At 40.3% G+C, this 12,032-nt stretch overlaps 1 protein-coding gene across 1 annotated transcript in view; it reads left to right on the top strand.

The window, feature by feature from the left end:
* The window catches only part of atp6v0a2b (ATPase H+ transporting V0 subunit a2b), a 47,574-nt gene that overhangs the window by 15,370 nt on the left and 20,172 nt on the right, over positions 1–12,032 (top strand). Inside the window, 5 exon segments of the mRNA XM_036598474.1 lie at positions 1,712–1,849; positions 3,360–3,476; positions 4,869–4,985; positions 5,885–5,967; positions 8,180–8,273. Of these exon segments, the coding sequence (XP_036454367.1) occupies positions 1,712–1,849; positions 3,360–3,476; positions 4,869–4,985; positions 5,885–5,967; positions 8,180–8,273 (549 nt within the window).

The raw sequence follows: 12,032 nt of genomic DNA, 5'->3' as shown, positions 1-12,032 counted from the left end.
TTCCTTTGAGAAGCAGGAGAGAGAGATGTAGTGTTTACTCTAAATTCTACTCTGTAGTTTTGTGTGTTACAGCAGGGTTCACCATGAACTTTACCAAACTTTCCCTGATCAGGCAAGTGGACCGAAACTTCCAAATGTTGCTTTTAAAAAATGTAGGACAAGTTTATTTACACCGATCAGGTGTAACATTATGACCACCTCCTTGTTTCTACGCTCATTGTCCATTTTATCAGCTCCACTTACTATATAGGTGCACTTTGTAGTTCTACAGTTACAGACTGTAGTCCATCTGTTTCTCTGATACTTTGTTAGCCCCCTTTTACCCTGTTCTTCAGTGGTCAGGACCCCCATGGACCCTCACAGAGCAGGTACTATTTGGGTGGTGGATCATTCTCAGCACTGCAGTAACACTGACGTGGTGGTGGTGTGTTAGTGTGTGTTGTGCTGGTCTGCGTGGATCAGACACAGCAGTGCTGCTGGAGTTTTTAAACACCTCAGTGTCACTGCTGGACTGAGAATAGTCCACCGTCCTGTGACCACTGATGAAGGACTAGAGGATGACCAACACAAACTGTGCAGCAGCAGATGAGCTACTGTCTCTGACTTTACATCTACAAGATGGAGTGTCTAACAGAGTGGACAGTGAGTGGACACAGTGTTTAAAAACTCCAGCAGGACTGCTGTGTCTGATCCACTCAGACCAGCACAACACACACTTACACACCACCACCACGTCAGTGTTGCTGCAGTGCTGAGAATGATCCACCACCCAAATAGTACCTGCACTGTGAGGGTCCATGGGGGTCCTGACCATTGAAGAATGGATCAGACACATCAGTGCTGCTGGAGTTTTTAAACACTGTGTCCACTCACTGTCCACTCTGTTAGACACTCCATCTTGTAGATGTAAAGTCAGAGACAGTAGCTCATCTGCTGCTGCACAGTTTGTGTTGGTCATCCTCTAGTCCTTCATCAGTGGTCACAGGACGGTGGACTATTCTCAGTCCAGCAGTGACACTGAGGTGTTTAAAAACTCCAGCAGCACTGCTGTGTCTGATCCACGCAGACCAGCACAACACACACTAACACACCACCACCACGTCAGTGTTACTGCAGTGCTGAGAATGATCCACCACCCAAATAGTACCTGCTCTGTGAGGGTCCATGGGGGTCCTGACCACTGAAGAACAGGGTAAAAGGGGGCTAACAAAGTATCAGAGAAACAGATGGACTACAGTCTGTAACTGTAGAACTACAAAGTGCACCTATATAGTAAGTGGAGCTGATAAAATGGACAATAAGCGTAGAAAACAAGGAGGTGGTCATAATGTTACGCCTGACTGGTGTGTATGTAGCGTTTTATACACAATTCAATGGGTAATTCAATGTGCTTTACATACATAAAAGCAAAAAGAACCTAGACAAAGGGCTTAAGAGTGAAAAACAATAAAAATAACAGAGTACAAGAAATGCAATAGAATAGTGAAGTGCTAAAAAGATGCAAAGTGCAATTGCATAAAGAAATAAAACTAATGATTAAAAGGAAGTACATAAAGGCAAAATACACATCATTAAATTAAGGTTGAAGCACTTAAGTGTAATTAAAATTAGCTTGTTAAAGGTGCAGTTCTAAAAATAAAGTGGGCTAAAGATTTTTTAGTAAAGTGACTGATGTGTTTGTTCTTTTTCTTCTCTTTTCTTTTCATTTCAGGAGCAGCTTCAGAGGCTGGAGCTGGAGCTGAGTGAGGTCACCAGGAACAAAGAGAAACTCCAGAAGAACCTTCTGGAACTGACCGAGTACACACACATGCTGCGCATCACACGCAACTTTGTGCACCGCAATGCAGAGGTGGGTCTCTCCTCACACAGTGAAACATTGTTAAAGGTTCAAGATATACTTTTCACTCCAGCCCATACTGGAAGCTGCGAAGACACCCTGTCTGGAATTCATGTTTGCATCAATCTGCCTATTTTAGCCTAAAGCAGTTTAGCCCCACCCATTCACAGTGATGTTATAAGGAGTGTTTTAGCCCACCAACTTTTTGAGTGAGGTGCAATACACGGCAGCCAATCAGAACAGAGCTCATTTACATATTTCGGTCTTAAAGAGGAATGTCTGCATAAGTTTACAACTTTGAGATGTAATCAAAGTCATTTAGAGTGGTTTGATGTGAAATGCTCAGTGCTTAAGAAACCTACCAACAGATTTTCTTTACAGTGGTTGTGATAGGAACCAGGGGTCGTCATGACTACAACACAGCATTTTATTTACTCTCCAAAATCACCAGTAAACCTACACGTGTGTTCTGGGTTTTATGTGGAATGTTCATTATAAGGACTATTTTGCCTCACCACACCCTGCATGTACCCCTCCACCAGGAATGGATTTTAAAATATTATATTTTAACCTTTTCTCGAAACTAACGTAAAATGACTTCTTAGGCATCAGGCAAAGTATTTGTAATGTTTTTATGTAATAACTTTCTCTGAGGGAGCTTTTAGAAGCAGTGAAACTCTTACAGACGGACTGTCTGGTTCCTATCACCACCATTGTGAACAATTCTCAGTAAGTTTCTCAAGAAGGGAATATCGAACCATTCTTTACACTTTAACGGTTTAATTAAGCAGCAATTTTGAAAAATCAATGGAGTTCCCCTTCAAAGACTTTGTAATTTTAAAGGATTAAAAAAAGTTCAAAAAATGTTAATATAAAAATTAATTCTGACTGTTTTTGTGCATAAAACAACACAAATTGTACAATCTATTATATGATCTGTTATCAAAGAGGGGTACATATAGATGAACATGTGACTCCGTTTCTCAGTTACTGTTGGTCAGTCACAGTTATGTGTTCTCTAAGGCAGGTGGCCCATTTTGAGCAGCTCTGGTTGAAAGATTCTAGGCATGCTTTTCCTCTGGCTCTCTTAATGTGTGCTTCAGTGCGATTTTCCATTCAGAATGAATCTGGAGAATGAATGAGCACATGGAATTTGTAGCCCTCGGATTTCCTACAACTTTGAGGGCAGTCAGCCTTTGTTCTCTAATAGGCTTAGGTGTTACCCTCTCCTAAAATTCTTCACCTTTAGCATTTAAGTTGGTTTGGTGTGATTAACATAGTACATTTTTGAACATTTAATTTGTGGAAAGTAATCTTAAATCATCATCCTCCCCAAAATGAGTCCCAGTCCAGCTAAAATAGGCTGATTTAAAGTGGCTTTAAAGAGCTGCTTAAAGGACATTTGCTGGGTTTTGTAACGTGGTGTCTATAAAAAGGATTGATTTTCAGAGAAAAGCGATTCGTGATGACATCACACTATCGTGTGTGTGTGTCTTTTTTCTTTTTATTGTTGTGTAAGCAGAGGGAGTCAGCGCGGCCGCAGTATGAAGAGTTTCCTTTCCTGGAAAAAGACGTCATGATGGACTACAGCAGCATGCAGAGACTCGGGGCCAAACTTGGGTAAGAGGCGTTTATACTAGTTGTGCTATCGTCAAAGCGTCCTTCTGGGAATGGGAAGTATGGCCAAAAAAAATCATAAGGCAATACATGTTACACAATATTTCATTTTTCTGAGGCTGGTAAGTTAAAAGAAAGAAGTACCAGCCAGATTTAAAAAATACTACCAAAAACTTGGTACAATGTTTTTTTGTTTAACATTTCACACACTACAGTAAATCCAGCTATACAGGTCCAATTATGCTTTTTAATGAAACATACAGTTGTTAGTTGTCATTGTTTTTAAATACTGATAATACAGTTACCTCAGAAAAGCATATTGTGATGTAATTCATCACAATGCTGTAAAATATTGTCGTGTTGCCCATCCCTGCGTTCCGCTGAGGGTGTAAACCTCAAATTAAAATACCTTTTTGCTCTGCTGTAAAACATTTGTTTATTGATATTTATCATCATGATAAATTGCATCACAGTATGCTTCTCTGAGCGTATCGTTGATATCGTCAGTACTTAAAGAAACCTACCAACTGCATTAGTCAATACAAAGTATAATTAGTCCCGTTTAGTTGGTTTTAGTGAAGCGTATTGTGGGAAATTTTTGGGGGAAAAAATGATCTTTTTGATAGTATTTTTTAAATATGGCACCACTGGTTCTTTTTTTGTTCATTACTACATTTAGTTGTGCACACACAGCTTGTTTAATCTCCATAGAAAAGCACGGACCAATCAAATGTGACACTCTCAAGCCGCTGCACAAGGCAGGCATGTCAAACTGGGGTTCTTCTAGGCCAAAGTGCTGCGGAGATCAGCGTTTTCCCTCATCTAATGCTCTGAATTCAGTTCATGACAGCAGTGCTAATTAGCTGGGTCAGGTGTGTTTAATGAGGCACCTCACTGAAGTCTGCAGTGTTTTGGCCTGACACACGTGGCCTAAGGTCACCTTGCCAAGTGCCAAGCGTTGCCTAGAGGGGTATAAAGCACCCCAGTGTTGGGCTGTGGAGCAGTGGAACTGTGTTCTCTGGAGTGATGGAGCTCCATCCAATACCTTTGGGATGAGTGAGTGATCCAGAACTGACCATCCAACATCAGTACCTGACCTCACTAATGCTCAGTCAGATCCTCACAGCAATGTTCCAACATCTAGTGTAAAGCCTTTCCAGCAGAGTAGAGGTGGTTACTGCGGCAAAAGGTCTCAAGCGCCCCATAAACTCCCTTGATTTAAGGAAGAAATGCTGGACCAGCAGGTGTCTACAGACATATGGCAGGGTCTAGACGTCAGGGTGACGTTTTTTTACTGTCGGTATCTTTAATTTTCTAGCTTTCTCTTTTAGAATTGTAGAGATTCACAGCGACTTCTAAGCAAAACTGAACATTTCCAACTGCAAACTTTCCTCTGTGTGCAGGTTTATCTCAGGGGCTGATCCAGAGAGCGAAGATCGAGGCGTTTGAGCGGATGCTGTGGAGGGTTTGTAAAGGCTACACAATCCTCAGCTATGCAGAGATCGATGAATGCCTGCAAGATCCCTACACTGTAAGTGCCATCAGGACCCCTGAAAGGATATTTGGTATACTGATATTTGTAATATTTTGATTGTTTTTGAATAAAACATGAAAAAATGTCAATTTTTAAACATTACTAAATGTAAAGCTTGAACAGTTTTAAAATAGATGCAGTTTTCTGCTGAAATATGCTATTGGTGTAATATGTAGAACATTAAATGTAGGTTTCCTCTGCAATTCTAATGTAGTAGTAAAAAAACAATTGATGTCCTTTGACTTGGGTATTGGTGATGACCTTTTAAGACTACCTTAGAAACCACTTGAGTCCTTGATAAAGACTGAACTCTCTTTTAAAGCCCATATAGCCAAAATTATTTTGGGCCTATACTGATATTTCTGATGTTCTGATATTTTTCAATAAAATATGGTCATTTTAATTAAAATGGTACATTTTTTAAATATGTTAAATTCAAAGAATATAATATATATACTAAGATCAGTGTAGTTTTCTGCTGACATAGGCTAATAATATAATATATATTAATACAAGTTGTATTTTCGCTGATATAGTAGTGAAAATGTAGTTTATTAAAAAAACATTTTCTAAAATAATTTGTAAGTAGGAACTATCAGATCCCCCTGATTCTAATGAATGAATGAATGAATGAATTATTGATTGATTTGATTGAGTTGATTTTAAATGTGCTTTAGAAATGAACTTTGAGACTTGGCCCACTTTTGCCTTTGAGACAGACTATTGCAATATCCTGCGTACATCCTTCCCCTTTTAAAGGACACAGTTGTTTTTTCCTTTGTGGTCAGTTTTACTGTAGATGTTTTCTTCATTGCGCCTGAGTCTTGTTAAATCTGTGTGGTCTGTTCAAACGGCCAAGTCTGACACTCAGCTTCCTCCTGTTTCGTGTTTTGCAGGGAGAGCCTACTAGAAGTGTGGTCTTCCTCATTTCGTACTGGGGCGATCAGATAGGACAGAAAGTTAAGAAGATCTGCGACTGGTAATGAATCCCTTCGGTTTAAATCAATCCATTTATCAATATACCTTACAGGACCTTAAGGACAGATTACAGTGCAACAAAAGCTTTGCTCACTAATCCAACAGTGCAAGAAATAGTACATCTTGTATTAATAAATTACAATAATATTGTTATTACTGTTACTAATAATTAATAATATGAAACTCCATTTTAGATACAGAATCTCAGTGCTTTACATTGGATAACACTGGATAACATTGGACAACATTGCATAATGTTGGAAAGATAGATAGCAGAAGAGTTAAATGATAGAATAAATAAGGTCACTCTGAAAAAATGATGGTTCTTCAAGGGTTCTTTAGTAAAGAAAATGGTTCTATATAGAACGACGAACACTCAAAGAACCATCTGCATGATTAAAAGGTTCTTTGCATCATGAAAGGGTTCTTCAGATTGATGAAAAATGTGCTGTAGATCCTTTTGAAAAGGGTTCCATATAGCACCAAAAGAATTCTGATACTGTTATGACATGAAGCTTGTAGTAAGGGACGAACCCTCTTTAATGCTACATAGAACCCTTTTCAAAAAGGTTCTATGTAGAACCATCTATAGCACATTCTCCATCAATCTGAAGAACCCTTTCACGATGCAAGGAACCTTTTTAATTATGCGGTGTTCATTGTTCTATATAGAATCATCTTTACTAAAGAACCCTTGAACAACCAACATTTTTAAGTGTGTAGTAAATGAGGAATAAAATATAAAAGAGAAATAGTAAGTATTGCAAGGGATAATTAGTAAATATTACATATTTAGAGAGAAACTAAGAGTAGTCTATATACGCTGCCCACCAAAATTGGGGACACTATTCTAGCACTTACTTTTCATTTGATTAAAATGATACCTACAGGTTCTATAAGCTTAAAACAGCTCTGTTTGTGTATAAGTCATGTTCTTCAAAGTGTCTTGGTAAGAAGAGCAGATTTTGCCTAAATAATGATTTGGGTTTTCTTTTTCAAACTGTTGTTAAAATAGAATATTTCAATTCTTTTGTCCAAAGGTAAAACACCTGAAAGATTTGAGTACTGATGTGTTCTGATATCACAGCAAGGGGCTAAAATGCATAGCCTTTGGCTTTATTCCTACCATAGCTCTGTCACTAATACGGTCACTTATTTACACTCATTACACATACACCGATCAGACGTAACCTTATGACCACCTCCTTGTTTCTGCGCTCATTGTCCATTTTATCAGCTCCACTTACTATATAGGTGCACTTTGTAGTTCTACAGTTACAGACTGTAGTCCATCTGTTTCTCTGCATACTTTGTTAGCCCCCTTTTACCCTGTTCTTCAGTGGTCAGGACCCCCATGGACCCTCACAGAGCAGGTACTATTTGGGTGGTGGATCATTCTCAGCACTGCAGTAACACTGACGTGGTGGTGGTGTGTTAGTGTGTGTTGTACTGGTACGAGTGGATCAGACGCCTCAGTGTCACTGCTGGACTGAGAAGAGTCCACCAACCAAAAATATCCAGCCAACAGCGTCCTGTGGGCAGCGTCCTGTGACCACTGATGAAGGACTAGAGGATGACCAACACAAACTGTGCAGCAGCAGATGAGCTATCGTCTCTGACTTTACATCTACAAGGTGGACCGACAGGGTAGGAGTGTCTAATAGAGTGGACAGTGAGTGGACACAGTGTTTAAAAACTCCAGCAGCACTGCTGTGTCTGATCCACTCGTACCAGCACAACACACACTTACACACCACCACGTCAGTGTTACTGCAGTGCTGAGAATGATCCACCACCCAAATAGTACCTGCTCTGTGAGGGTCCATGGGGGTCCTGACCACTGAAGAACAGGGTAAAAGGGGGCTAACAAAGTATGCAGAGAAACAGATGGACTACAGTCTGTAACTGTAGAACTACAAAGTGCACCTATATAGTAAGTGGAGCTGATAAAATGGACAATGAGCGTAGAAACAAGCAGGTGGTCATAATGTTATGCCTGATCGGTGTAGATTTACACATGCAATATTATTTTTCCTGTAAATAAACATGTCTAGGTTTTTATATGGTGAGTTACTGCAAATGAAAAGAAACATGCACATTAAAGACATTTTGAAAAGCTAGGTGTCCCTAGAATTTTAACTGGTAGTGCATTTACTCAGTCTGTGTTGTTGAGTGTTGCTTGTGTTTGATTATTGGTACTGTCTCTTCTCCAGCTACCACTGCCATCTGTACCCGTATCCCAACAGTAATGAGGAAAGGGCTGATGTGGTGGATGGGCTGCGCACGCGCATTCAGGACCTACACACTGTGAGTTTACCCAGCCTCACTGCTGTAGAGGAGACATCTCTGACCTCTTCATTACTACACATTACATAAGCCAGGGGTATTTAATTAAAAGTCAATAAGGTCCAGTTAGAGAAAATTTCCTCAAGCAAAAGTCCAGAGCATCATAATGTCTAACTTGCATTATGATTCAGTGCCATATACTTAGGGCTGGGCGATGAAACGATAACACGGTGAATTGATGATACGGTAGATCAAACAAGACACAAAATCACCGCTTTCAGTTTAAACATACCTAAAAGGAGGACTCTGTTTGTCTGGTGTGAGAGATTCACACTGCAGATAATGCTTTTACACAGCGAGCGTCAGATATACTGCGGTTCACCCCTTAAACTACTATGATAGCAACACTATATATATATATATATATATATGCTCTGACATGGATGTGGTAGGAGTGACAGCAGTGACCTACCGAACCGAGTTGACGTTGTTGAGAAACTAAAGAGTTTAGCGCTGTTGTTGGCCACTTGTTTAGCATTTGTAGCGGGGTAGCCGAGCGCTCGTCACCAGACAGATAAAAATAATCTGTTTTCTTTCTTAAATCATGACTATTACAAAAATTGCAGCTGTGCTTTTCCAGCTGATAAAAACAGCTCAGAAACTTTCTCCCACTCTTCGCTGACAGATTAGTGAAATGTTCCACTGTTTGCCGAGTGTTTGTCATGATCGGACCATGAGTGATAGTTTAAAACCACAATTAACCCCCCAGGAGCAAAATCAGCCTTCAAACGTGAAAGAAATAATGATTTGACATTTATCGCGATATGTATCGATGTCGAACGATATGAATTTTGTTTATCGTGATAACGTTTTTGGCCATATCGCCCAGCTCTACATATACTGTATATTTAAGTAGCCTAGTAGTTATATCAACAACTTCTTTAGTCAACTGAATGTCAAGTCAAATAAAGTACAATTCAGTAATATTTTAACAATATTTATTGGCAGTTTTCTCTTTTTAGAGTACGCCATGTAAGTTAACTTTCCTATGACTCACTTTCTTCTCTGACTGCTTTTTCCTGCATGCGATTGGTCTGTGAGTTTCCTGGGCTGTGAAACTGGTACCATAAAGGCTAGAAAAGTTATGCTGATTAAAAGCGAAACACTCCATCGAAATTCAGTAATAATTCTGAATAGTTTATTGGTTAAAGGTCCAGGTCCGGATAAGACAGCGTCTGGGTCTGAACCCGGACCACAATCAGCCTGTTAGTGACCTCTGACATAACCGTATCATACAGACTTGCGCAGGTACTGCATAGGAATGAACTGGAAGGAAACATTCCTATCATGATATTAAAATAATGAAAGTTTCAGTATTTTGGTGACGTTGTTAAAATACAGTAAAATGTTTAAAAGCATAGGGAAAAAGTGGGGTTTCTATTCTGAAGTTTCACAAAATGTAAATGAATTTCCAAAAAGTGGGTAAAAGATAACATGAATTAATTCCCGTTTCCGTCAACTGCTGTTTTACACAAATTCCTGAAGATAAAATCATGATAGTCTATTTGTTTATCACTCCACACTACCCCCTCTCACTGGCAGTTTTAGGCCAGCTGTGTCTTGTCGCGGCCAGGAGCTGTCCCTTCTGCCCAGGGTCTGGACAATTTATAAGTATCTCTAGTATGTATCCTTTAAAAGGATTAAAAGAATCAAAGAATATCAACAAAAATGAAAAAGGATAAAATGGAATGAAAAAGACTTCAGCCGCTGAGTTCTTGTGGAAGGAAGGAAAAGGCCTTCGCTTTATTGAGCATCAAGTGGCAAGATGGTTCCCGGTCAACCACAATGCAAAGAGCATCTCAAGACATTTGTTTTATTGCCCTTTGGGGTGATGAGGTAATCACCCCACCACCTTTTACATAATTCCATACCACTTTAGTCCCCATCATGTCCAAACCGTACACCTTTTTTTGGTAACCCTTAAAGCCAAACGCATATGATGTCCTTTTTTAAAAACCCTCTCTGCTCCAGCCGTACCAGGCTGTTCCATCCTTACAGGGCCGTCTTACACAACTTCTCCTCGTAAGTTCAGGAGTTCATTTCAGCTTTAATTAATACTGTCATCTGGTACATTTCCCTTTTGTGAGTTTGAGTTCATCCCCTTTAGAGATTCCAAATGCATACAGTCCATAGCCTGCTCCCCAATGTTACCTTTTAGGAGAGCTCCAAACGCTCCAGTTAGCCAATATTTAGTTTATTGATTATTAATCAGGGAATGTTTTTTAGTTTTTTTTTATTTATTTTTAAATTTTATTTTTCATTTTTTAAATTTTTACCCAATTTTCTCCCCAATTTAGTCGTCTCCAATTCCACCCACTAGTTAGGACTCCCCCAGTCACACGATACCACCAACACTAGAAGGGCGAGGCTAGCACAGACTTCCTCCGTGACCTGTGAAGCGCCACCACATCTTTTTGAACTGCCGCTCACGCAACGTCTCTGGACAGCCGAACGCGCTCAGAGGAAAGCGCCAACCGCCAGATCTGTTACGTCAGCTAACAGACGCCTGCGCTGACTAGCATCGCGTTAAGTGATGGGGGGAGAGGAGGGGGCCGTCCTACCCACCCAGAGAGAGCGAGGCCAGTTGTGCACTCTATGACTCCCGGCTACAGACGGCGAACTCACGATCTCCTGATGATGACAGGGCCAACTCTTAGATGGTTGCGCCACTCGGGAGCCCCTTAACCAGGGAATGTTTTATTAATTCTTTTCCATCAGTCTTTTAACATAACTGAGGTTTTTTTTAATGCAGTGGCGTGCCATATAGAAGGAGATATCCATGGAAGAAATGTTCTAAAAGACGTGCTGCTGCTCTTTCCAAGAGTAAAGCCTTCAACTTTAAGAATTCGATGAGTGGATTACCAAAAATCCAGACGATTCACCATCTCATTTCTCATTCACTGTTAAACATGATACCGTTTCTTTTAAGAGAGCCCACCAAACTTCATATCAACGTAAACAGAACTGAAATAGAAATGCTTACTAAAGAAAAATACGACTGAAGAAGATGCCATCACAGCTGCTGAGCTGTCATTAGTATATCACAGAAATAAGCACCATATCAGCTGCTGATCTCAGGGGTGGCTGCTAAATGACTTTCAGTTATTAAAACTTCTACAAACAGTGGCAAGATTGAATACAAAGTACAGCTGGAAGAGACATGAGGAGTGAGGCTAAAGCTACGTTCACATTACAAGCCTTGTTGCTCAAATCCGATTTTTTGCTCAAATCTGATCTCTCTGACAGGACGTTCACACTCGTTTAGGTAAGTGGTTCAAATCTGTCATTAATGTGATGAACCAGCGTCCTGAAATGACCCTCATGCGCACATCCTACTCAGTAACGTCACGTGAATGAATCACTGCATCATCAGCACAAACTAACGAGCAGAACGAGCTTCGCTGAGAAGATCATTAACTCTGATCAGCTCTCAGCTTCATTATTAGAGCGAGACGAAGGAGAAAAAGGTGAGATGAGCTGCTTTTCCACTGTTTACAGGCTTTAACTTCTGTTCGGCGCTGCTGCCATGGTAACGCTGAATGATGGCGCACGCGCCGTGGGAAAAAAAGCACATGAATTCCGGTCTGAGCGTCTCATTAAGGTCGCAGCCTGAAATAATCATTTGAAGGTCAGGGCCTCGGTTCGAGAGTTTTCCAGCCCACATCACACGTCTTTACATATTAGCATCATGCACATCGGCTTAAAAAAGAAGTTGTGGCT

This window comes from Colossoma macropomum, unplaced genomic scaffold (genome assembly GCF_904425465.1).
Source record: "Colossoma macropomum unplaced genomic scaffold, Colossoma_macropomum, whole genome shotgun sequence".
Lineage (NCBI taxonomy): Eukaryota > Metazoa > Chordata > Actinopteri > Characiformes > Serrasalmidae > Colossoma > Colossoma macropomum.
Note: the sequence above shows the minus strand (reverse complement) of the source record. Positions and strands in the feature narration are given on the sequence as shown.